General features: G+C 42.8%; 1 protein-coding gene across 1 annotated transcript; it reads right to left on the bottom strand.

Annotated features, from left to right (window-relative positions):
* Positions 1 to 3,488: 3,488 nt before the first annotated feature.
* On the bottom strand, positions 3,489 to 26,538 carry eci1 (enoyl-CoA delta isomerase 1). The gene is made up of 7 exons (XM_086000853.1): positions 26,426 to 26,538; positions 23,773 to 23,910; positions 20,769 to 20,896; positions 15,271 to 15,417; positions 12,181 to 12,302; positions 9,674 to 9,852; positions 3,489 to 4,014 (listed from the first exon to the last, which is right to left on the bottom strand). The coding sequence occupies exons 1-7, from the start codon at positions 26,463 to 26,465 to the stop codon at positions 3,848 to 3,850; spliced, it is 921 nt and encodes a 306-aa protein (XP_085856979.1). The 5' UTR covers positions 26,466 to 26,538; the 3' UTR covers positions 3,489 to 3,847.
* Between the last annotated feature and the right edge of the window lie 669 nt (positions 26,539 to 27,207).

Raw genomic sequence — 27,207 nt, 5'->3', positions numbered from 1 at the left:
GTGTGGTATGTCACCAGCCCAACTCCTTATGGGACGTCTGCTAAGGTCAAACCTACCCATCCCGGAGAACCTCCTGAAAACAAAAGAGGGGGAGAAAGTGAGGAAGTTCAAAGAACAGAAAGAAAAGCAAAAGTACTACTATGACAGAGGAACACAAAACCTACCTGAACTCCACACTGGTGACCAAGTAAGGTTCAAAGACAAAACAAACATATGGACTCAGAAGGGAACTGTCCTGAGTGAAGTTCAACCAAGATCATACACCATTCAGACAGATGAGGGTGCTGTTCTGAGAAGAAATCGTCAGGATCTTCTCATGGGACCAGCCACAGCAAGTCAAAGGACTGATACTGTTGAACAACTTGATCACACAGCAGGTCAAAAGACTGATACTGTTGAACAACCTGATCACACAGCTGAGAAACCATCATCTGAGGCAACAACTCAGATTCAAGGACAATCAATCAGAAAATCCTCAAGACATGTGAAGCCTCCTGAGAGACTCATTGAGCAAGTTTAAGGACTCTTGTTATAGAAGGAAGTAATGTTATCTTATTCTTTCTTCAAGTTCTAGGTATTTACATATTTCATGTGAACACACAAAACAAGGTTAAAAAACCTTGATAATGATAATGTAAGTTCATTAAGTGTTACAGTTAAAATGCAGAGTAATACAAAGAAAACATGTTGTTAGATAAAAGTAAAATACTTTTGTTTTAAGGGAGATGTAATGATATCAGCAAATAGTGATGGTATTTGCCTGTTTGATTATTTATGCCTTACCAGCATATTTGCCTGATTATTTATGCCTTACCAGCAGAGGGCATGTGACAGAGACAAGCAGTTTAGTTTTAGTTTCGTTTTAGATGGATCTCTAAGATGGTGTCTCCTGTAATGCTGTTAACTGAGTTGAACAAACTTTAGATTAAAATACATTCTCTTTCATGAATGTGTCATCATTGAACCCACATACAAATCAATACAACACACACACAGAGACGGAAAGGAGAAACACCTGCTGATCTGCAAACTTCGCTCACCAACAGCAATTAACCTTTTTCTGAGCTTTGAGGATTTACACCAATTGAGACTTTCTTACCTTAAAGGGACATGCCACATTAAACACAACTGCACCTCAGAAACAGAATACTACTTCATGGATTACTTGAGCTTAATGCTTCAGTCATTGTAAAACAGTGACTTATTGAAGCAATGCCATGGGAGACCTGGCAGTCTATATCAAAATCTATCTGCTGTTCTTGATCTCTTCAGCTTAATTTGTCCAGATCTTTCTGAATGATGGATACTCATCACCTGGCCACACAATTTCAGCTAATTTTAAAATATAACAGAAGTACTCAGGCTATGCAGAACAGATCTCTGTGGATCTCTGCTGATCACTGCCTTCCAGAGTTTTTTTTCCATTTACTATCAGCTTCCATTTCCTACAGCCACGGCAGCTATCAATCCAACTTCCCAATCTGTGACTAATTACATGAGCGTTACGACCTTACGGCCCATATTTTGCATCAGGTATGACGCCGTTCATACTGCCTTTGAAACCCACCGCAAGCTTGGGATTGCCACATGCGCTTGCGCTAAATCCCAAACTTGCGGTCTGCGCGTTGACAGGCCATCCGCTCTGCCACTGAAAACCTAATTGCTGGTGCGGAGTTGGGCTATTTGCCCACCAATTGCCCAGCAATTACATATGGAAATTTTACGGCTGGTGGAAACAGGGGCAGGGCATGTTCCCACAGTGCAAGGCAATGCCCAAAATGAAAAAAATGCTTTTTTAAAATTAAATGACATCCAGGAACATTAAAAGCTTTAATGAGAAGCAATTCTAGTGTATGTTAAAGCTGCAGGTCTTTTTACAATAAAGTTTAAATTTCATAACTTTCTGCACAGTGCACAGTATTTGTTTAGAAGTGGGAATTCTGAGTAGTGAGTTGGATTCCTACGATAAAAGCTAAATCTGTATGTATTTTAAAGGCTGTAGTAATGAAGTAATGTAGTCATTTAAATGAATGAAAGACAATCTGTTTTTTGATTGGAGGACCAAGCCCACGTGATCCCAGGTAAGCTTCCTTAGAGAACCAGCTGTGTCCCAGGGGTCCGTGGGCCATTATGCTACCCTCCTACTTGCAGCGTCAGAGGGCAGGTTTACGCAGGAGGGCCGCCATCAGGTAGGTGCGTATTCTTTTTGCAGGCTGGTGACGTACTCCGGAGCTACACCGCCGACCGCAATTTTTGGCCCAACGTGTCACTAATTCCATGAACTTTGATGTCCTTAAAAGATTCACAACTGGAATTTTATTAAATGCCTTCTGGAAGTTCAATTAAATTGTCGACTAGATTGCCTCATCCACTAGTTTAGTTACTTCCCAAGAATTTCAGATCAGTGAGGCTTGACCTAGTTTTTAAATCCATGCCGGCTACTCATTATGATCTCCGAGATCCCAGATGAGCACTGACTACAACAAATTGCATTTATATAGCGCCTTTAACATAGTAAAACATCCCAAGGCGCTTCACAGGAGCATTATCACACCCGGACTCAACTCTTCTTTTACTATCAGGTTACTACTTAATCTAAGCTAATATAGTATCCACTTCACACACTGTCTGTAGTAGCAGTCACTGACTTTCTCTATGAAAGCTTTAAACTTTTACCTCATCCTTCTCATTGTCCCTGACTACTTTATCTCTAATTATTACATTACAATTTCCTGAAGCCTCTCTAACTTGTTTATCTAGCTACATAGTTTGGGTTTTGCCAATCCCTATATCCTTTACCTCCACCAGCCCTACAACCTTCCACTGTACTCTCCATTCTTCTGACTCTGGCATCATGCATCTTCCGTTCCTTTTGTCCCATCATTGGCAGCTGTCTTTTCAGCCATCTAGACCCATGCTCTACAATTCTCTCCACCTCCCTGTCTTCCTAAGAAGACCCCTTTAAAACCCATCTCTTTGACCAAGCAATCATTGCTTCTTTGTCTTGGTGTCCATTTCTCCTCATGCCTCTGTGAATTAACTTGCTGTTTTTCTACATTAAAAGGTACAATATAAATGTAAATGAAAGCAATTGCTGCGTACCACTTAGTCGTCTAACCAATTTCTACCCAGATTGCTTCTGCAATCTCCCCGCCTGTTGTTACATCCATCTTCGGAACAGCTGTTATATTCTCTCACAAATCTACCACTGCATTAACATAACTCAAAAAGACAAAGTTTGTATAAAAATTAAAAGTACCCCATATTATAATTTATATTGTAGAATTGTTTTCGAATATAGGCCCAGATCACTGCAATTTGTTTTTAAAGCAATTCATTTGAAAGACACTTTTTTATTTTAAATTCTCCATAAAACAGAAAGTAGTGTAAACAATATTTAGCTTTTCAACAAAAAATTGAATTGGTGAACACCCAAAGTGTATGATACCCATTATTCGTAAGGTTCAACTAAATAAGTAAAAAGCACATTCTGGAAATAGCGTTTTATTACTTCTCTTTTTTAAAATACTCAGGCATTCAACAAGCAAATTATTATGCTTGATTAAATTACACAATCAACCCTGTCAAGACATTGACAGCAGAATTAAGCACCTTCAGGTTTTATAACGCAAAGAATTGGGATACAAATTGCATACGTTTTGCAAAGCCATTTTGGAAAAGGATGAAAAAAATGATTGATGGAATTACAGAAAGAATATTCTAAAATCTTTTGCAATATTCAAACAAAGAAAAATGGGATTATGAATTGTTCGGAGAATCCTTGGAATTACTGTCCATCAAGTCATGTATACAGATATACTGGTACCCTGTTTAACAGCACAGTTACTCAGATTTTTCTTTGTTTTAGCATCTCCATGTACAGTTGGAGCGACTTCTGAATGGAATCTTTGCTGATGAAATTAACAAAATTTTGTATATCCGATTCCCTGTGAGTCAAAAGTCGATCAAGTGTCGGCTTCCTCATCATGGACTTGGTAATTTGCCGAGCGTGATCTGCAAAGTAAATCATTAACAAAAGTAATGGTAACAGATCTGTAAAGGAACTGGAAGACAAAACTTAACTGCAAATTAATATAATATAAACAGAAAAAGCATTACTGCAATTAATGTTACTGCAAACATTTTGACATTTGATTAAAAAATGGGAATTGGAGAAAAAGCATTAACGATGCCAACTTGCTATGTCATGTCAAGTCAAATATTGAACCTTGGTATTTTCTATTATAATTGTATTCAAGTTGGGCACATTCAGTGAATTGACCCAATTTTGAGCACACAGTAGATCCTTAGAAGAACCTGCTACTTTGCAACCAGATAGACAGCAAGTTATAAAATGATGCACAAAAGAATTTAGTATTCAAACAGCACACAGCACATAAAGGACAGCCAACTTGTAAAAAGCATGCTGGTATACTGACTTATTGGAGTACCAGTGCATGATGCCATTGAAATTACACAACTTCAATCTCCCATGTTGCTGATCTCAGCTGCACTACTACAGGCAGCTGCCAAGCAGAAGCCAGATGTTTCTCTATATAAAACAGAATCATGGACTCCAGAGCTGTGGCTGGCACAGACGCTAACTTCAGAGAGTGGGTAAGCAGGCTGCAGGGAGCATGTAGCATGGAAAGTAAGAGAAGGGTTCATAACCTCAGCAAAATTATGCAACTACAACAAGCACTTCACACCTGCATTTGCTTTGGTCACCAACAGTAAGTTTGAATGTCACTAATAAAAAGGATCACCTAAATATTTCCAAAGTGATATGGAAATTAGCTCACACAACAGTCGCACATGCAAATTTGCTGTGACTTTGTGCACATTACATAACGAGCACATTACATAACGAATTGCCTGAATGGGCTAACAGGCTGGAGTACAATTTTGGCCAATTTAGGAAATAGGGGATTGGATGCAGAAACAGAGCGAAGGAAAGAGCAGAAAAAGGAAACAATGACAAAACATTGTCTATTTTTAGTTTTCCTGATAAATTATATGCTTGAGTTCAAACATTGCCTCCTCTTGCTAGTGAGTATAGAAACAGGAAGATAGTACAGGTAAATACGTGGCTGGAGAAGTGGTGCAGGAGGGAGGGTTTCAGATGCTTGGGGCACTGGGACTGATTCAGAGGGAAGGAGCACCTGTACAAGATGAACGGGCTGCACCTGAACAAAGCCGGGACCAATGTTCTCGCTGAGAGGTTAACCAGTACTGTTGGGAGGGGTTAAACTAATTTTGCAGGGGGAGGGGAAATCAGAAAATAGCAGAAAGGAGCAGAAATTAGATCAGAGGACAGAGGGATATAAACAACAGTAAAATTAGAAATATCCCAGAAATTGCAGGGACCAGATTGAGGAAAATAGCAAAAGTGACAAAGGAGGTATTGAATTGTATGTACGTCAATGTTCATAGTGTAATTAATAAGGCTGGTGAGCTGCAGGCACAAATTGCTACATGTGATTATGACTTGGTTGCATTAAAAGAGATATGGCTCAAACTAGGCCAGGAATGGGTTCTTAATATTCCTGGTTACCAAGTATTCAGGAATGATAAAGAAGGAAAAACAGGAGGGTGTGTGGCAGTATTGATTAACAATTATGTTACAGTTCTAAATAGAAAGGATATACTAGATGGTTCTAGGACTGAATCTATTTGGCTTCAGTTGAGGAACAGAGGGGGAGCTGTTACTGTTGGGAGTTTTTTTTTTATAGAGCTCCAAAAAAGTGAGGAGACAGATGAGCAAATTTGTCAGCAAACATCAAAGGCGTGTAACAAAAATAGAGTAGTAATATTAGGAGACTTTAGTTACCCTAATATAGACTGGGAAAAACAGTGAAAAGGGTAGGGAAGGAGAAGAATTTCTGATATATGTACAGGAGAGCTATCTCGATCAATATGTCTTCAGTCCAACAAGGAAGGAAGCAGTGTTGGATCTGGTTCTGGGAAATGAAGTACGACTAGTGGAGTGTGTAACAGTAGGAGATCATCTAGCTAACAGTGACCACAACATAATTCGGTTTAGAGTAATTATGGAAAGAGACCAGAAAGTTTCAAAGACAAAAATGCTCAACTGGGGAAGAGCTAATTTCAGTGATTTAAGAAGGGATCGAGCACAGGTTGATTGGAAAAGCAGGGTAAAGCAGTAACGGAGCAGTGGAGGACATTCAGGGAAGAGATAGTTCAAGTACAAATTATGCATATTCCTTTGAAGGGAAAAGGTAGAGCATCCAAATAAAAGTTAAAATAAAACTGCAAAAGGAGGCTTATGACAAATGTCAGGAGCAAAATTCAATTAATAACCAGGAAGATTATGGAAAGTACAGGAGGGAATTGAAAAAGTAAATACGGGAGGCAAAGAGAGGTTACAAGAACCCTAAAACATTTTATAAACATAAGAAGTGTAGGCGGTTAGCTAGGGAAAAAGTTGGGCCTATTAAGGACCCAAAGGGAAATCTTCATGTAGAGGCAGAGGACATGGTTAAAGTATTATATGAGTACTTGGTGTCCATATACTGTACACAAAGCCTTAAAGGTGGCAAGGTAAGTTATTAAGGTGGTGGGAAAAGCATATGGGTTACTTGGGTTTATAAATAGAGGAATAGAATATAACAGCAAAGAGCTAGTTACTTTATAAATCATTGGTTAGTCTTCAGCTGGAGTATTGTGGGTAATTCTGAGCACCACATTCAGGAAAGATGTAAAGGCCTTAGAAAGGGTACAGAGGATGTTAACCAGGATGTTACCAGGGACAAGGGGCTTAAATTATCCATGGCTAACTAAAGAAGTTAAGGATAATATTAGATTAAAAGAGGCATATAAATTTGCGAAGAATAGTAGTAAGCCTGAGGATTGGGAGAGCTTTAGAAACCAGCAAAGGATGACCAAAAAATTGATAAAAAGGGAGAAAAATAGAATGAGAGTAAACTAGCAAGAAATATAAAAACAGATTGTAAGAGCTTCACAAGTATGCAAAAAGGAAGAGAGTAGCAAAGGTAAGAGTTGGTCCCTCAGAGGCTGAGACAGGAGAAATTATTATGGGGAATAAGGAAATGGCAGACTTTAAACAAATATTTTGTATCTGTCTTCACAGTAGAAGACACCAAAAGCATGCCAAAAATAGTGGGGAACCAACAGGCTAATAAGAGTGAGGAACTTAAAGTAATTAATATCTGTGGAGAAAAAGTGCTTGAGAAACTAATGGGACTAAAAGCAGACAAATCCCCTGGACCTGATGGCCTACATCCTAGTATTCTAAAAGAGGCGGCTGCAGAGATAGTAGATGCATTGGTTGTGATCTTCCAAAATTCCCTAGATTCTAGAATGGTTCCAGCGGATTGGAAGGTTGCAAATGTAACCTCGCTATTCAAGAAAGAAGGGAGAGAGAAAACAGGGAACCACAGGCCAGTTAGCCTGATATCAGTTGTCAAGAAAATGCTGGAATCCATTATCAATGATGTGGTAACAGGGCATTTAGAAAATCATAATATGATTAGGCAGAGTCAACATGGTTTTATGAAAGGGAAATTGTGTTCAACAAATTTATTCGAGTTTTTTGAGGATTTAACTAGCAGAGTAGATAAAGGGGAACCAGTGGATGTAGTATATTTAGATTTCCAAAAGGCATTCGATAAGGTGCCACATAAAAAGTTGCTATGCAAGATAAGGGCTGATGGGGTTGGGGTTAAAATATTAGCATGGGTAGAGGATTGGTTAATGGACAGAAAATAGAGAGTAGGGATAAATGGGTCATTTTCCGGTTGGCAGGCTGTAACTAGTGGGGTGCTGCAAGGTTCAGTGCTTAGGCCTCAGCTATTTACAATTTATATTAATGACTTAGATGAAGGGAGCAAGTGCAAAGCATCCAAGTATGCTGACGATACAAAGCTAGGTGGGAAAGTAAGTAGTGAGGAGGACACAAAGAGCCTGCAAAGGTATAGAGACCGGTTAAGTAAGTGGGCAATAAGGTGGCAGATGGGGTATAATGTGGGGAAATGTGAGGTTATTCAATGTGATAGGAAGAATAGAAAAACAGAATTTTTTAAATTGATGAGAAACTATTAAATGTTAGTGTTCAGAGAGATTTAGATGTCCTCATACAGGAAACACGGAAAGTTAGCATGCAGATACAGCAAGCAATTAGGAAGGCAAATGGCATGTTGGCCTTTATTGCAAGGGGTTGGAGTAAAAGAATAAGGAAATCTTACTACAATTGTACAGGGCTTTGGTGAGACCACACCTGGAGTACTGTGCAGTTTTGGTCTCCTTACCTGAGGAAGGACATACTTGCCTTAGAGGCGATGCAACAAAGGTTCACTAGATTGATCCCTGGGATGAAAGGATTGTCATATGAGGAGAGATTGAGTAGATTGGGCCTATACTCTCTGGAGTTTAGAAGAATGAGAGGTGATCTCATTGAAACATATAAGATACTGAGGGGGATTTATAGGGTAGAAGCTGAGAGGTTGTTTCCCCTGGCTAGAGAGGCTAGAACTAGGGGGCATAGTCTCAGGATAAGGGGTCGGCTATTTAAGACTGAGATGAGGAGGAATTTCTTCACTCAGAGGGTTGTGAATCTTTGGAATTCTCTACCCCAAAGGGTTGTGGATGCTGAGTCATTGCGTATATTCAAGGCTGAGATAGATAGATTTTTGGACTCTTGGGGAATCAAGGGATATGGGGATCGGGCGGGAAAGTGGAGTTGAGGTCGAAGATCAGCCATTGATTGGCGGAGCAGGCTCGAGGGGCCGTAGGGCCTACTCCTGCTCCTAATTCTTATGTTCTTATGTTATGAGGTTGGAAAAGTCACGACTGTTCTCCTTGGAACAGAGGTTAGAAGTGACCTAATAGAGGTTTTCAAGATGATGAGAGGTTTTGATGGAGTAAATAGAGAAAAACTATTCCCTCTGGCGACTGAGTCAGTAAGCAGAGGTCAAAGATTCAAAATCGTTGGCAAAAAATCTAGCGGGGAGATGAGGAGAATTTTTTTCACTCAGAGTTGTCAGGATCTGGAATGCTTCCATAAATAATTTTAAAAGGGAGTTGGACAGGTACTTGAGGATGAGGAACTTACAGGGTTACGGACAAAAAGCGGGGGTGTGGGACTGAGCACGACTGCTCTTTCAAAGAGCCAGCACAGGCACGATGGACTGAATGGCCTCCTTCTGTGCTGTAAATTTCTATGATTCTATGATTCTTAGTGTACAATCTTGGGGTAAAATCTTCATGGCCCCTTGATGGTGTAGTAGTATTATGCTCTGTTTGCACCTCAGATGTAAATAATTGGGGGGAAAAAACAAGTTATTATAACCAAGTTCAATTATTAGTTTGGGCATGCAAACATGTTTTACACATAAAGAACATGGAGCCTGAGTTATAAGTCTGTTATGACATGATGGACATTTTAAAGGCTCTCTCACTGCCATTTATATGAATCCCGTAGCTAAATTTGTAAAGAGCTTCTTATGTAATTCTACTACAGTATATGCAGTTACAAAGCAGATTCCTAGTATGCTCAGGACATTTTCAGCAGTTATTTTTATGTAAACATTTTTAACATTATTTTTATGCAGAAATGATAAAATAAGATTTTCCCCAAAAAGATTCATCAGAACTATCACACATTTTACCACTTTCAAATTCGGCATAGCTTTACCTGGAATAGCCAACCATTCTGACATTACACTCAACGCGGTTGCCATAATTTTATCCTGTGGTACCAGATGGTCAACGAGTCCTATTTTCAGAGCGTCTGGAGCACTGTACAGGAGACCAAGCTGGAGAGAATGCTCTGTGGCCCTCCTTCCAATGGTGTTTACCAAGGTGTCCTTGAACCTTTGATGATAACGACATGAAAAATAAGCTACAACTTGAACCAAAAACCAGCAGAAAGGTTCAGCTTCTTAATTAAATGACTATGGGAAAGTAATCACAGTACAATGTGAGGATAGGACACTGAGGAAACTAAAGCACAACTCAATCAGCACTACAGTTTATCCAGAGGCCTATGTGCTCTGGTGATTTTTGTCCCACAAATAAAACTCCATTCATTTTTATTACTTGCACAATTCAAACATTCACATTTTATAAAATAGAATGCAAATTATGTTATTAAAATGTTTTGTGTCTGTAATACTATAGAGTCCCTCCAGCACTGATCCATACTAAGTACCTGACCATGTAGTCGCCACAGGCCAGTCACATTCCAAAATGCCACATAATCATCCACTTCGTATTTTTTACTCTCTTCCCATGCTTTACAATTTTTACCTGCTTTCCTTTTTTAAAAAATCATTTACTATATTTTAGGCTTTTTTTTTAAGTATGCTTCACATTTTTAAATATATATTTTTTTCTCCCACACAGCCTCTCTTATCTCCCAGACCTGACCTGTTTCAACTCCACTCCCCTTCCAATACAGCCCTGAAGCCAGAACTGGGAAATTGAACAAAAAGAGGGTATTTAAATATCAGATGAGCAGAAGTACCTAGATTTAGAAAAAAAATGGTGACCAAAGGGCCGAAAGAAGGTCACGAAGAAAAAAGTAAAGCAAATTCTAAAGTAGGAAAAAAACACTAAGAAAGACTCAGGACTGTAGGCAGCAAATTTAAAATTGTATACAATTTAGCAGATTCTGATAATTTTCTGGGGGGGGGGGACAGCATGACAGTTTTAATAGCATCACATCTGATAGATTTTCATATTCTAAAAATAAATCATAGGAAAATGTGCTATTTGATTTATCCATATTCAACAGACCAACACTTCCCAAAGGTTGCCTCAACTGTTACTCTTTCCCTTCAAGAGGTACGCACCTGCTCTTTTCAGAGAGACTCTCTCCCACCAGCTTAATTCCTCCCATTTCAAAAGAGCACGCTCATCCTCCAACTCTTTCCAGTTCACCTTCCTCTTCCCCCAGTTCAAACACTCTCCCCACTCCAACTGCCTCCCAGCTCACAGACTCTGGGTTAAAAATTCATCTCGGGCAGTATCGGATCTGCCGTCCGTTACACGCAGCGGCTGATACTCAGTTCCACTGACTGCAATGTAACTGAGTATCGGGAGCTGCGTATAACAGGCTGCCGATCCGACACCGCCTGTTTAGCGCCACCGTCCAGGACGTATTTCTAGGCCACTGTCTCCCTACAACACCATCCCCTACTAGCTCAGAGACATTCCCTCCTCTGATTCACAGGCTCTTTCCCTTCTAACACTCCCCCAGTTCGGAGGCACTCTGCTCTTGCAAGCCCCCAATTCAGAGGCACTTCTCTCCTCCAAGTTCCCCAGTTTACAGATGCACTCACTCCTAGCTTACAGGCACTTAGCATCCAACTCCTTTCATAGGAACTCTCCCTTCAACTCTCCCACCGAGGCAGTCCCCCCCACCCAACACCTTCCTCCAGTTTACAGAGTTACTTTACCCATCCAATCCTGCCAACCACCCCCCTCCCCCATCACACACAGTTCACAGTAACACTTTACCTCCTTAGTGTGCTCCTTACTGCCAGCCCCGGATGCAGCTCCTACCTGGCTTTGTTACTTTGTTCCGAGATCAGATCCTGTACTCCAGGTGAGAATTCCCATTTGCAATAGAGCCCTGCCCCAGAACCAAACAGCCGTACCAGATGCAAGGTGCAGCCGAGGCCAGCAGCAAGAACATCAGCAAATGGAGTGCAGCAATTTCCTGACCAGATCTCGTGAGGCAGCAGATCAGCCGCTGCAGCTCGAACTGACACTGCAACAGCTGATTTTCTGCTCTAGGGTTTAAAAGATGCATGCATTTACATGCATTGTGTATGCTTTACTATGCTGCAAAGAAGAATGAAGTATGTGGAAGATAAGGAAACATACATACACAAAGGAAGAGATTGAGGAAGGACAGGGACAGGAATACAGAGAATTTGAAACATGAAGAGGGATGGCGGAGGAGACATCAAACTTAGAGAAAGGGAGATAGAAGAGTCAGAAAGACTCACAGACACATCTAAAGATGACAGCAAGAAAAAGAATCAGACAGATAAATAGTGGAAGACAACTAAAATTCAAGAGTGAAAAACAAGCAGAGATAAGTTATAAGGAGAGACAACTTATTTTTATTTTTGCCACAGCAAATCAACTCATAATATAAGTAAAATTCAACTGCTACAATTTGTGAGGATGTACCAGAATGGTGCAACAATTCCAAGCTTGGTCTCATTTAGGCCGATTCCATACTTTGGATTGTCTGCCATAATTCGGTAGTCACATGCCAAAGCCAAAAGGCACCCTCCAGCAGGGCTGGCACCCTGGAATAATAATGGAAAGGGCAAATTTCAAAACATGGACAGAAATGAACAGCATCAACTGTGTTACTTCCACAGCAACATATTTAAACATGATTTTCTTTAAAGCAACAATTATTGATTTTCAGAATAAAATGTCCAATATACAAATAAGTGGCAGTGAACGGGAGACAGAGTGAAATAAATACTGAAGCAGACTGGTGTTGAAACCAAGGCATTGACCTGCTGGGTTATGGTGTTAATAGTTAAGTACAGGGCAGGTCATTTGTGGAAGGCTGTCTTTATTTTTCAAAGAACAGGAAGCTTTGCTTGGGTGAGATAGAGCGAGTAGGTAATTTACTCTAACTGTGCTATTATTCACAGCATTCAAACCCAGGCTGTGTATAATAGCAATCCTTATTGTCATCAGAGGGTCAGGATACACCACTGGAAGGCACACTGGAAAAGTTTGATCAGGTGGCCTGCTCCATGATCTGGAAAACAGAATATGGTGATTTCACTGGTAGACCAGGAGGCAATGGTAATACATTTGACACATTTGCAGAGACGTTCTGTATAACAGCGATGGTGGACCTGCTTGATGGTGAGTAGCAAAAGTGCCTTGTTCCTTTCAACCTAGTCTTGTGGAAATTATAATAAACGACTGCTGCGGTTTTCCTGGTTGTTGTCATACTGATCTAGGTTTGAAGTGTAGCGAAACAGTGGTTAGGGAGCAACAGGGATACAGGTGGCTGTTGGTGTAAGAAAGACCAGCTATCTCAGGTGACATCTTCCAGTCTAAACTCTTTTCTGTTGTTTTTTTCCTCATCTTTTTGTGTTTTGATTTGAAATATTTTGTTGCAACAGTGAATGATAATCTCCGCAGTAAGGGTGGAAGGACTCCAGTAATGTCGCCGTTGCATTAATAACAACTTGCATTTATGTAGCACCTTTAACGTAGTAAAATGTCCCAATGAGCTTCACAGAAGCATTATCAGACATGAATTGACACCGAGCTAAAGAAGGAGAAATTATAACAGGTGACTAAAAGGTTGGTCGAAGAGGTAGGTTTTAAGGAGCGTCTTAAAGGAGGAAAGAGAGGTGGAGAGGCAGAGTGACTTAGGGAGGGAATTTCAGAGTTTAGGGCTTAGATGAATGAAGGCACAACCGGCAATGGTGAAGCGAAGGAAGTGGGGGATGCACAAGAGGCCAGAATTGGAGCAGCGTAGAGATCTTGAGGGGTTGTAGGGCTGGAGGAGGTTACAGAGATAGGGAGGGGGCGAGGCCATGGAGCGATTCGAACATGAGGATGAGAATTTTAAAATCAAAGCATTGGTGGACCGAGAGCCAATGTAGCTCAGTGAGCACAGGGGTGATGGGTGAACGGGACTTGGTGCGAGTTAGGACACGGGCAGCAGCGAGCACAGGGGTGATGGGTGAACGGGACTTGGTGCGAGTTAGGACACGGGCAGCAGCGAGCACAGGGGTGATGGGTGAACGGGACTTGGTGCGAGTTAGGACACGGGCAGCAGTGAGCACAGGGGTGATGGGTGAACGGGACTTGGTGCGAGTTAGGACACGGGCAGCAGTGACCAAGGGGTGATGGGTGAACGGGACTTGGTGCGAGTTAGGACACGGGCAGCAGTGAGCACAGGGGTGATGGGTGAACGGGACTTGGTGCGAGTTAGGACACGGGCAGCAGTGAGCAGAGGGGTGATGGGTGAACGGGACTTGGTGCGAGTTAGGACACGGGCAGCAGTGAGCACAGGGGTGATGGGTGAACGGGACTTGGTGCGAGTTAGGACACGGGGCAGTGAGCACAGGGGTGATGGGTGAACGGGACTTGGTGCGAGTTAGGACACGGGCAGCAGTGAGCACAGGGGTGATGGGTGAACGGGACTTGGTGCGAGTTAGGACACGGGCAGCAGTGAGCACAGGGGTGATGGGTGAACGGGACTTGGTGCGAGTTAGGACACGGGCAGCAGTGAGCACAGGGGTGATGGGTGAACGGGACTTGGTGCGAGTTAGGACACGGGCAGCAGAGTTTAGGATGAGCTCAAATTAATGGCGAGTGGAAGATGGGAGGCCGGCCAGGAGAACATTGGAATAGTCGAGTCTGGATGTAACAAAAGCATTAATGACGGTTTCAGCAGCAGATGAGCTGAGGCAGGGGTGGAGATGAGCAATATTTCAAAGGTAGAAGTAGGCGGGCTATGTGATGGAGTGAATATAGGGTCAGAAGCTCAGCTCAGAGTCAAATAGGATGCTGAGGATGTGAACAATCTGGTTCAGCATGACACAGTGACCAGGGAGGGAAATGGAATCAATGGCTAGGGAATGGAGTATGTGGTGGGGCCAAAGTCAATGGCTTTGGTCTTCCCAATGATTAATTGGAGGAAATTGTGGCTCATTCAGGACTAGATGTTGGACAAGCAGTCTGACAATACAGAGGCAGAAGAGGGGTCGAGAGAGGTGGTGGAAGTAGAGCTGTTTGTCATCAGCGTACACATGGATGTGACGTCCTGTCTTCAGATAATGTCGGCAAGGGGCCGCATACAGATGAGAAATAGGAGGGAGCCAAGAATAGATCCTTGGGTGTCTCCAGAGGTTACAGTGCGTGGGTGGGAAGAGAAGCCATTGCTGGAGATTCTCTGGCTACGACTGAATTAATGGATGTTGCTTTCACATTAGTACATTAGTTGATGATGCTCCCATATTAGTACAACGTTAGTTGATTTTGCTCCCACAATTCTGTATGTTAATTATCACTTCACAATGTTGGAAGCATTGCTGGATTCACTCCTCCTTAAAAAAACTTGCCTGATTTTTCAAATTGACACTGAAAGCGAGACTCTTAACTGAATGTGGATCAGTATTTTTACATATTCTAGTTTACTGGTGTTTTTAATAGTTAATTATGTATACAATCTCAGTGCTAGGTAACAATCTACACAAATGATTTGCAAATTGTAAAGACCAGTGTATCACTTACATTGATTGCAGCTATTGTCACCAGATTGGATCCGTACAACTTCAACCATATTTCTTGAACAGCTCTCCAGAACTCCCCAGTGTGCTCTGGTGTCTTCCCATGCATCTCATTGATATCCAGGCCAGCAGAAAAGATCTTAGGGATAGACTAAAATTAAAGCATTATGATTAAATTTCTTCTCAAAACACAAAACAATCCAAATATATTGGAAGCTAGTTAGGATCACCTTGTACTTTAGACTGCGATTTTAGTGCGTAGTCTTTTAATATGAAATTCCTCATACTACTTCCTGTTCTTTGCTGCTGGGACTTCAATGCAGCAACCTAATGTTCACAAGGAGCATTGTTTTATTCAGTGACCTCATGACCACATGAACAATGCTACACCAGTAGAGAGCAATCCAATGTTGTCAGCCATTTATGGGCAAAGCACTGCAAAAATAGATTTGCACAGACCTTTTTCTTTGCTTCACAAAACTACAATATTTCACTTGCACTTTTTTCTCCATTTTCGATGAAGTGAAAATTAATCTTCACAAATTGCCAAATTCCAACTTTTGTCTGGGCTGCATTCAAATCTGTGTTCCAAGAATCTGCACTCCATTGCTAAAACTATCACTGTGCTTAGCTGGATTATTTATATTGAAATGTCATTTCATTAAAGTATTGAATGTATACATTAATTATTGTAATCCACTCTGCATTTTGGTTTTGGTGCAGTGATCACATGATGCATATGATGCAGTAATCACATATTGTAGAAACATTTAAGAATAATTTTATTTTAATTTAAAATACTTATGTTGTATATCTTGTGCATTTGACAAAGTCAACTCTAAGACAAAATGGAGAAATAGATGTTTCTATGGTCCAGAGTGAATTATATTTAAAAACCTGAGCAACAAAGAGATTTTCTTGGACACAGATTTTTCAATCCATTTTAAACTTAATTGTATTTTTAAATAAGTGGACATTTGTAATTTCAAAACAACATTGTCTAACAATAATCATACTTTGCTCCTCCCAAAGTACTCCCAGCAGAAAATGACAACCTCGATTTTACAGTGGAGAAAACTAGTCCCAATATAAACTGCTAAGCAAATGATATACATAACCACAACAGAGATTTGCTTAGTTTAGAGCACTCGTTTTCTGCCAATTTTCTCCCCTCCTGAAGATACTGATGTACATTTCTACAGCACTTGGATGTCCTCCAGCACCTTGTCCATGTGGCCATTCTTTGTGTGTGAGCCTAGACAGTGAGTGTTGGTGGGCCTTGCGACAGTGCTGTCCTTATTCAAACATACATCCGTGTATTTCCACTAGGGGTCACTGAGTCAGGAGTGGAAGTATAGGATGGTTTTCCTCAGGGCTGCTGAGGCCAACTATAGCCACCTCAGTTGAAGTAACCCCTGGAAACAAACCTGGGACCCTCTGGTCTATAGCACTCAGCTGCACAATGACTTCATCAACTGAGCATTTGGGGAAAGCAATTTAAAAATCAGGAATATTTGGATCCATTTTGTTGTGGAAAACTCTAAACTCTAAACTTTGCGGCACTTTCTTTTGTAGCAGGGAATATTCCATTATTGATCCCCTATAATACATGACACTTGAAGATTAAGAGCATTACTTAATAGTCTCCATATTCTGCCATTTAATTGTAAACTCTAAGAATTAAAATACAGAAACAAATACCGCACTTGCAAATTTCTCCATGATGTATGACAAATTTGCAGGCCATGAAAACAATGCAGGCAATCATCTACTGAGCAGTGATACCCAATTCAGAATCAAGCACATACAGTTTTTGACTTGGTTTATCGCAATTACAAGCCCTACCAGTAATTATGCCAGATTGTTGATTCTGTCAAATGTATCAATTGTGCAGATCTGCTACACGGAATTCATTCTGTAATTAGTCACCATGTTAGCTGCTCAGCTTTACCAGTAAGCTCTGACTACTCACAATAAAATACAAGAATTGTTACAGTCCTCAATCCCTATTGTAATGATCTACTGTAAAGTTCCATTATGTGTAATGTGCTCGCTGTCTCTTAGCTCTTCTTGATGTATATTAAATAACCTAGACTTGGGTATACAGGGCATAATTTCAAAGTTTGCAAATGATACGAAACTCGGAAATGTAGTAAACAGTTAGGAGGATAGTAACAAACTTCAGAAAGTCACTGGTAAAATGGACAGACATGTGGCAGATGAAATTTAATGCAGAGACATGTGAAGTGATACATTTTGGTAGACACATGAGAAATAGGAGCAGGAGAAGGCCATTCGGCCCTTTGAGCCTGCTCCGCCATTCAATAAGATTATGGTTGATCTTCCCACACTATCCTCATATCCCTTGATTCCCATAATATCCAAAAATCTATCGATCTCTGTCTTGAATATACTCAACGACTGAGCATCCACAGCCCTCTGGGGTAGAGAATTCAAAAGATTCACAACCCTTTGAGGGAAGAAGTTTCTCCTCATCTCAGTCCTAAATGGCCGACCCCTTATTCTGAGACTGTGATTCCTAGTTCTAATCTCTCCAGCCAGGGTTAAACATCCTTCCAGCAACTACCCGGTCAAGCCCTGTAAGAATTTTAGACATTTCAATTAGATCACCTCTCATTCTTCTAAACTCTAGAGAATATAGGCCTGGTATCCTCAATCTCTCCTCATAGGACAATCCCTCCCATCCCAGGAATCAGTCTGGTGAACCTTTGTTGCATTCCCTCTAAGGCAAGTATATCCTTCCTTAGGTAAGGAGACCAAAAGTGTACACATTACTCCTACTGTGGTCTCACCAAGGCCCTATATATCTGCAGTAAGACTTCTTTACTCTTATACTCCAATCTTCTTGCAATAAAGTCTAACATACCATTTGCTTTCCTAACTGCTTGCTGTACCTGCATGTTAACTTTCAGTGATTCGTGTACAAGGGCACTCAGGTTCTTCTGAATACCAACATTTCCCAATCTCTCACCATTTAAAAAGTATTCTGCTTTTCTATTTTTCCTACCAAAATGGATAATTTCACATTTCTCCACATTATATTCCATCTGCCATGTTCTTGCCCACTCACCTAACTGGTCTATATCCCTTTGCAGCCTCTTTGCATCTCCTCACAACTTACTTTCCCACCTAGCTTTGTATTGTCAACAAACTGGGATATATTACACGCAGTCCCCTCATCTAAGTCATTGATAAAAGATTGAAAATAGCTGCATCCCAAGCTCTGATCCTTGGGGTACCCCACTAGTTACAGCCTACCAACCTGAAAATGACCCGTTTATTCCTACACTCTACTTCCTGTCCATTACCCAATCCTCAATTCATGCTAATTCATTACCCCCAATCCCATGAGCCCTAATTTTGTGTAATAATCTCTTGTGTGCACCTTATCGAATGTTTTTTGAAAATCCAAATATACTACAGGAAACTTTGTGATATCCGGCACCGACGGGACCAGCGTGTTGCCGATCTATAAAAACTGCCGGACATACAAAGTTAATGTTGAAGCATACGGAGGTTTTCATCTCCGCATCTGACAACAAACACTGTTGCTTAGCAACAGCTTCTAAAGAGTCGGCTGCAGCTGCAAGCGTCTCTAGCTGAAGCTGTTGCTATAGCTACAGACCTTGCAGTGCCTGACTTGGGAAAAAAAAGAACGAGAACTAAAAAAACTTACAGAAAACGGCTCTGATTTTTGCCGTTAGATCGAGTATTCCGGACATACAACCTCCGGATAAACCAAAGTTTCCTGTACATAGAAACATAGAAAAATAGGAGCAGGAGTAGGCCATTCGGCCCTTCGAGCCTGCTCCACCATTCAATATGATCATGGCTGATCCTCTATCTCAATACGATATTCCCGCTCTCTCCCCATACCCCTTGACGCCTTTTGCGTCTAGAAATCTATCCATCTCCTTCTTAAATATATTCAGTGACTACATCCACTGGCTCCCCCTTACCTACCCTGTTAGTTACAACCGCAACAACCTGTCAGATTTGTCAAACAAGATTTCCCTTTAATAAATCTGTGTTGACCAAATTGCAAGTTTTGAGTCTGACACTGAGCAGAACTGCTGCGAGCAAGGTTTGAACCCCTGCCGGAAAACCCATTGTATTTCTAGTCCAATACCTTAACCACTCGGCCATCGCAGCTGCTAGGAACAATAAGGAGTGGCAATATAAACTAAATGGTACAATTATAAAGGGGGTGCAGGAACGGAGCGGGGGTGTATGTACACAAATCTTTGAAGGTGGCAGGACAAGTTGAAAAGGATGTTAAAAATGGATATGGATCTTTGGCTTTAGTAATAGAGGCATAGCATATAAAAGAAAGGAAGTTATGGCAAACCTTTATAAAACACTGGTTGGGCCTCAGCTGGAGTATTGTGTCCAATTCTGGGCACCACACTATAGGAAGGATGTCAAGGCCTTGGAGAAGGTGCAGAAGAGATTTATTAGAATGATACCAGGGATGAGGGACTTCAATTATGTGGAGTGACTGGAGAAGCTGGTATTGTTTGCCTTAGAGCAGAGAAGGTTAAGAGGAGATTTAATAGAGGTGTTCAAAATCATGAACGGTCTTCATAGAGTAAATAAAGAGAAACGGTTTCCAGTGGCAGAAGGGTCGGTAACCGGAGGACACAGATTTAAAATGATTGACAAAAGAACCAGAAGTGACATGAGGAAACATTTTTTTACACAGTGAGTTGTTGTGATCTGGAATGCACTGCCTGAAAGGGTGGTGGAGGCCGATTCAACAGTAATATTCAAAAGAGAATTGGATAAACATTTGAAAGGAAAAAAATTACAGGGCTATGAGGAACATTAGTTCAGCCCCAGCTGGAGTATTGTGTCCAATTCTGGGCACCACACTTTAGGAAGGACGTGAAGGCTTTGGTGAGGGTACAGAAGAGATTTACTAGAATGGTTCCAGGGATGAGGGATTACAGTTACGTGGATAGACTGGAGAAGGGATTGTTCTCCTTGGAACAGAGAAGGCTAAGAGGAGATTTGATACAGGTGTTTAAATAGAGTAAATAAAGAGAAGCTGTTTCCAATGGCTGAAGGGTTGATAACGAGAGGGCACAAATTGAAGGTGATTGACAAAAGAACCAGAGGCGACATGAGGAAAATCTTTTTTACTCAACGAGTGGTTAGGATTTGGAAGGCACTGTCTGATACGGTGGTGGATACAGAGTCAATAGTATCCTTCAAAAGGGAATTGGATAAATACTTGATGGAGAAAAATTGCAGGGATGTGGGAAAAGAGCGGGAAAGTGGGACTGACTGGATTACTCTTCGAAAGAACTGGCGCAGACTGGATGGGCCAAATGGCCCCTTCTGTGCTGTACTATTCTATGATTAATTGGATAGTTCTACCAAAGAGCCGGCACAGGCACGATGGGCCAAATGGCCTCTTTCTGTGCCGTATCATTCTATGATTTATTCAAACAGAATTATTGTTCAATGTTTTATACATACAGAAGTGAGAATGACACCGCGACACCCTCGGTCCAACTCAAGTTTCTCCATATTAATCACAAACTCTGTGAGGAATTCCATGCTTAGACTGTTAACTGGAGGTTTCTTCATCTGAATCACCGCAACACCTAAAAAAAGTCATAGAAAGGGCTTTTGCTCAGTAATGCATCAAAAAGATTCGTATTCCTTCTCTGTAATGAAAAAATAACATGACGACTGCAGTAATACCATTTTAAAACAAAATTATCAGTGGGGATGTTGCACTTTTTCAAGGAGGCTTTGAGGGTGTCCTTGAAGCGTTTCCTCTGCCCACCTGGGGCTCTTTTGCCGTGTCGGAGCTCCGAGTAGAGCGCTTGTTTTGGGAGTCTCGTATCAGGCGTGCGGACGATGTGACCCGTCCATCGGAGCTGATCGAGCGTGGTCAAAGCTTCGATACTGGGGATGTTGGCCTGAGCGAGAACACTGACGTTGGTGCGCCTATCCTGCCAACAGATTTGCAGGATCATGCGGAGGCAGCGTTGGTGGTACCTCTCCAGTGCTTTGAGGTGCCTGCTGTACATGGTTCATGTCTCTGAGGCATACAGGAGGGCGGGTATCACTACTGCTCTGTAGACCATGAGCTTGGTGCTGGGTTTGAGCATTATACAGTGAGATGTGCAATGACCTCATAAAATTTCTAAATCAGTGTTCCCTTACTTGTGCAGTCGTGTGGAGGGGCGGAACTTGCGGATCATGTGCAACGTGCAGTATGTGCAAGGTTTTATTTTAATTGGCTTTTGTGTATTTTGTTGCAGGTGATGATGGTAAGAGACTGACTCCATACCCTTTTTTTTTATTCGTTCATGGGATGTGGGCGTCACTGGCAAGGCCAGCATTTATTGCCCATCCCTAGTTGCCCTTGAGAAGGTGGTGGTGAGCCGCCTTCTTGAACTGCTGCAGTCCGTGCGGTGAAGGTACTCCCACAGTGCTGTTAGGGAGGGAGTTCCAGGATTTTGTCCCAGCGACGATGAAGGATCGGCGATATACTTCCAAGTCAGGGTGGTGTGTGACTTGGAGGGGAACTTGGAAGTGGTAGTGTTCCCATGCAGCTGCTGCCCTTGTCCTTCTAGGTGGAAGAGGTCGTGGGTTTGGGAGGTGCTGCCGAAGAAGCCTTGGCGAGTTACTGTAGTTCATCTTGTAGATGGTACACACTGCAGCCACTTCTCCTCTCTTAACAGTCAGCCTAGGTCACAATTCCAAGGCTTCCTTCAGGTTTTCTGTCCTATCTTTGGTCATAGAGGAGTAACACAGAGTTCAGAGATGCTTCCGCAAGAGGATGTTGGGGGAGTGGAGGAAAAGTTCCAAGGGTTCACGCTGAAGTTTGCAAACTACTGCAGGGTTCCAGAGTTATAGCTTCATCTGGAGGTAATAGTATCGATCATGTTGGGAGAGGTGACGTTTGTCAGCTAACTAGTGGAAGCGCCTAATCTAGTGAACCCTTTTCATGCCAGACTCTGCATTCGGCACAGGAAAGTCCTTCTAGGAACTTCCCATTGTGTCATATTGGGAAGAAGGCTGACCTACCTGCTGGGATCTTTAAGGAGGCAACACACCTGTATCCAAATCTGAAGCTTGTAGCAACAATAAGATACTTCTAGTTCTCTATTGGTCTCTTCTGGAGGCTGATGAATGGTGTGCTGTGTAAGGGGGTTGGGAAGGAGGTCCTGGCTTCCACTCCCAACCATGGTTATGTTGTGGGGCGAGGACTGGGAACCAGGCCACAATCACTTGGTTCTGAGCTGCCCAGAAGTATGGGAGACTGAGTCCTTCCTCTTCTTTTGGGAACTGGGGCTGTTTGAGGCTTATTCAGAGCCCTTTGCCCACCCAGAGGAACTTGGAGATACGACTATCCAGGCCAAGTAGTAGTTGGGATAGTGCCTTGACAGGCAGCATCTGAAATAGAGGAAGCTGGAAGATTGCTGAAGAAAATAAAAAAGATTTGTCCTTTAAAAAATATTTTGTGATGGATGATAGGCTCCATCCTGGGTGATATTCATAAATAATTCTGTATTATAAACTCTTAAGAAAATTCAATGGTTGTGAAAAAATTCAAATATTTTCAACTCGCCCATCCCAACTTCCTATGGCTGAGGAAGTTTAGCCTTCACAAGCCTCCGTTCAGTTGGAGTCTCAGCTTTGCCTTCAGCTCCTTTCCCACACCTTGGCTTTGGAACCTAACATTGTTCTGGCTTTCATGCATGGCTTACCTAACTACCCTTCATTATCCTTCCGAGTTCTGTGTATCCACGAGCTATCAGGCCTTTGTGTGTATCATCAATGCCAGCCACCCCAATACTGATCAAGAAACTATATAATATATGCAACTGTTGTCACACACAATCCTCATGCAGCTTCTGCGGGTAGCACAACCCTTCATCCCCACGCACAAAAGCCCAATCCTGAATTACTACCGTAATGGATTATTACCCAACCCACTGGCGCACACCATTCTTGGGCAATGGAGTGCATGGAGGTGGATAGCATGATAGGCACATTCCACTTTCTGCAAATGAAGCCACCTCGTCGGGGCTGTGTCAGTCCGAAGCTGTTCATTCAATTAGAAAAAAATATACACAAGGGCAGTGTGCAGTTTTCTTTATAACGATTTGCCCCGAAAGAACTCATTGAACTTTAATAGGTACAGGTTGTGAGGAGGACCATTCAGCCCAGTTGGTCCAGAGCCGACTTCAGAAGGCCTCTGCTGCAATCCCCACATAAAAGAAACAAAAGTGTAACAGATTGAGCTTCACTCTCACAGTTTATGGCGTCGCTGGCTGGATTGAATTACTGCCCTACATATAATGCTCCTCAGTAATTGTATCCCATCTATAATTCTACACTGGAAAATAATAAATTATATAATTAATGTTCCTAAACATAGAATTATCACACAACTAACTGAATATCATGGACCATTTTTACATACAACCTATTTTCAACTGCAACAGATTGCTTCTGAAATTACCTGTGTTGCTGTCCAGTTCTACCATCATGTTCTTATTTGTGAACAGTCTCTTCTGGCTTGATGATTTGCATGGCAACTGACACAAAATCCTTCCAGGCTTATCCTGTAAACTTTTAACACCAGAAAGTGTTGTGTGTCCTGAAACACAAACATTTTGCAGCTATTAAATGCTCGGGGAATGAGAGCATCTGATCCCAACTGTTTCTTTTTCATTGTAAATCAGTTTAGGACATTTTAAAGAGCAGCAAACAAGCAGCATAGAAGCTAACCACAGAGCAAGCACACTGAAAATAGGTCATTTACAGCAGGTTAAGAATAAACTGAAGAATAAAGGGAGATCAAGAGGAGTGGGAACATAAGGGTGAACTGCACCAAGGAGTGGAGGGGAGTGTCTTAAAATACAAATGCAAGGAGCATTCAGAATAAACCAGGTGATCTGCAGCTCTATACGTGACAAGAATTACATTACAGGTATTGGAGGTGTGGCTAAATAAGTGATACAGAATGGTGGCAATCTCAAAAGACATAAATTGATGCATAAGGACAGAGCGAATAGGTCAGTAGGCAATGTTGTGTTTTATATAAAACGTATGAAAGTGAGGTAAACAATTAAACGTGGATTCGGTGTGGACAAGCTAAAGGTGTTATAGACCGAGGGCAAGTGATAATAAGAAGCTAGTTGTTAGGATCTGTGCCAGCTCACTAAGTCAGATTGAGGCGACAGATGCTGAACTATACAAAAAGGATTAGGGAGGTATGTTTGAGCGCAAATATGATTGTCTGGGGAATTTTAAGCTACCAGAAATTAAGTAGAAGACTGGAGGAGCAGAAACAAATACATTTATTTGGGGAGTTGGTGAGAAAGAGAGGGGTTGGGAAGAGACCTTGCTTGAAAAAACTGTCAGAAAACCGGATGCATTTAAAGGGAAGCTAGATAAACACACGAGCGAGCAAGAAATAGGTTATGCGAATAGAGTTAGATGAAGAGGGGTGGGAGAACACTCGTGTGGAGCATAAACACCAGCATGTACTAGTTAGCCTGTTTCTGTACTGTACATTCTATGTAATTCTTTGATGTAACTGAGCTTGTGGATACAGGGAACTCAGTGGACATTGTTTATTTAGATTTCAGCAAAGCTTTTGATACAGTGCTGTATATCAATTACAAGTTGTATATCAATTACTTGGAAGCAGGAATAGAGGTAAAACTTTCAACATTTGCTGATGACACCAAAGTGGATGAGGGTAGGGGTTGCAAACTATCAAGAGTGGGTCGGTCAGGTGCAGAGAGCTCTAAACAGATTGAGAAGCTGGGCTGAAAAATGGCAAATAGAATTCAATGATGACAAATACAAAGTGAAACCGGAAAGGAAAATAAGCTTTGCAGCCATATACAGTGTTAGCCTATTGGATGCACCTCAGGAAAAAGATTTGGGAGATTTGTGGACACACTGAAACCAACTACAGTAAATGAAGCAAACCGGATTTTAGATTGTATAGAACACAAATCAGAGGATGTACTGGCGGTGAGCAGTGTATTATTGGTACGCAGTGACTGGCGGTGAGCAGTGTACTGCAGATGCGTAGTGACTGGCGATGCATGATGTACTGGCGGTGAGCTGTGGGTGTGCGGTGTACTGGTGGTGACAGGGCACTGGCAGGGAGCGGGGTACTAGCGCTGCACTGGCGCTATACTGGTGGGGAGTGGGGCATTGGCGCTGTACTGGCGGGGAGCAGGGTACTGGCGCTGTACTGGCGGGGAGCAGGGTACTGGCGCTGTACTAGCGGAGAGTGGGGCACTGGCGGGGAGCGGGGTGCTGCTGTTCTTCTGGGAGCGGGGCACTGGTGGAGAGCGGGGCACTTGCGCTGTACTGGTGGAGAGCGGGGCACTGGCGCTGTACTGGTGGAGAGCGGGGCACTGGCGCTGTACTGGTAGAGGGTGGGGCACTGGCGCTGTACTAGCGGGGAACTTGCGTGGAGCAGGGTACTGGCGCTGTACTGGTGGAGAGTGGGGCACTGGCGGGGAGCGGGGTACTGGCGCTGTACTGGTGGAGAGTGGGGCACTGGCGGGGAACTGGCGCTGTACTGGTGGAGAGTGGGGCACTGGCGAGGAGCAGGGTACTGGTGCTGTACTGGTGGAGAGTGGGGCAGTGGCGGGGAGCAGGGTACTGGCGCTGTACTGGTGGAGAGTGGGGCACTGGCGGGGAGCGGAGTACTGGCGCTGTACTGGTGGAGAGTGGGGCAGTGGCGGGGAGCGGGGTACTGGCGCTGTACTGGTGGAGAGTGGGGCACTGGCGCTGTACTGGTGGAGAGCGGGGTGCTGTACTGGCAGGGAGTGGGGCACTGGCGCTGTACTGGCAGGGAGCGGGGCACTGGCGCTGTACTGGCAGGGAGCGGGGCACTGGCGCTGTACTGGCAGAGAGCGGGGCACTGGCGCTGTACTGGTGGAGAGCGGGGTGCTGTACTGGCAGGGAGCGAGGCACTGGCGCTGTACTGGCAGGGAACTTGCGTGGAGCGGGGTACTGGCGCTGTACTAGGGGGGAGCGGGAACCTTGTATTGTGTATATGAATTCCCGGACTGTCCTGTAATAAAGCGCCCAGCTCCGCTGTGGGCAGTGAGTGCGGCCCGCTCCCGCTGTCGGCTGTCACAGACCTGACCAGAGGACCCAAGCCGCCCTCCGTAGCGCCGCCATTGTCCGCCGGAAACGGTGCACCGCTGACAGCGCGGCCACCCGGCCTCTCTCGGTACTACAGCCTGTGCTGTTGCAGCCCGGCGAGCAACAGAGGTATTGCAGCTCAGGAGAATGAGTGCTGTGCATTGGCTGATTATTGGAGGCACGTGCCGTACGCCACTGCGAATGGTGGTATATTTCCAAGTACAATTCACACAATCATTCAATGCCTCTATTCAGTTTTTAGGGGGTGCAAATCCACAGCGCCAAACTGCCTTGAACTTCGCACTTGCTCTTAATGTTAATTGTATTTTATTCGTATGATTATGGAGAGCCTCGTTGCTTTCTGATTGATTGATCAGCAACCAATGACTTGCAACATAACTTGAGGGGAAAATTGCATGCGGGTGTGAAGATCAATGCTTGGGAGATTGGAGCAGCGATGGTAGCGAGAAGCAGTGGTCCCAGTTTGAGCAGGTGTAGCAGAGGATTGTTCACCTGGGACCATAATCATCCGATGATCCACAAGCGGTGCTAAGTATATAGAAAAGCTAAATGATAGGCAAATCTCTGTCTGCTGTCCTAATGTGCTCCAGAACAATATCGGATGTGGATCAACTAACAGTAAACGTGGTTATCTCACAATAACTACTTGCGTTTCTATAGTACTCCTTTTTTTCAGCATTTTCTGTTGTTATTTTGCGTTTCTATAGTACTCCTTACATGCAATGGCATGTCTCAAAGTGCTTTACATTAAGGAGGA

Source organism: Somniosus microcephalus, chromosome 11 (genome assembly GCF_052327205.1).
Source record: "Somniosus microcephalus isolate GS21.2 chromosome 11, FLI_Smic_1.0, whole genome shotgun sequence".
In the NCBI taxonomy this organism is placed as follows: Eukaryota; Metazoa; Chordata; class Chondrichthyes; order Squaliformes; family Somniosidae; genus Somniosus; species Somniosus microcephalus.
The sequence above is the reverse complement of the archived record's forward strand: the minus strand, read 5'-3'. Positions and strand labels throughout refer to the sequence as shown.

What these genes read in the sequence shown, in the direction of transcription:
- eci1 (XM_086000853.1), bottom strand. Translation starts at nt 26,465, where the DNA reads ATGGCGGCGCTACGGAGGGCGGCTTGGGTCCTCTGGTCAG. An exon ending in GGCTTGGGTCCTCTGGTCAG is followed by an intron (nt 23,911 to 26,425) that starts GTCTGTGACAGC and finishes TTTGTGTTTCAG; the next exon opens with GACACACAACACTTTCTGGT. An exon ending in TGACAATAGCTGCAATCAAT is followed by an intron (nt 12,303 to 15,270) that starts GTAAGTGATACA and finishes TTATTATTCCAG; the next exon opens with GGTGCCAGCCCTGCTGGAGG.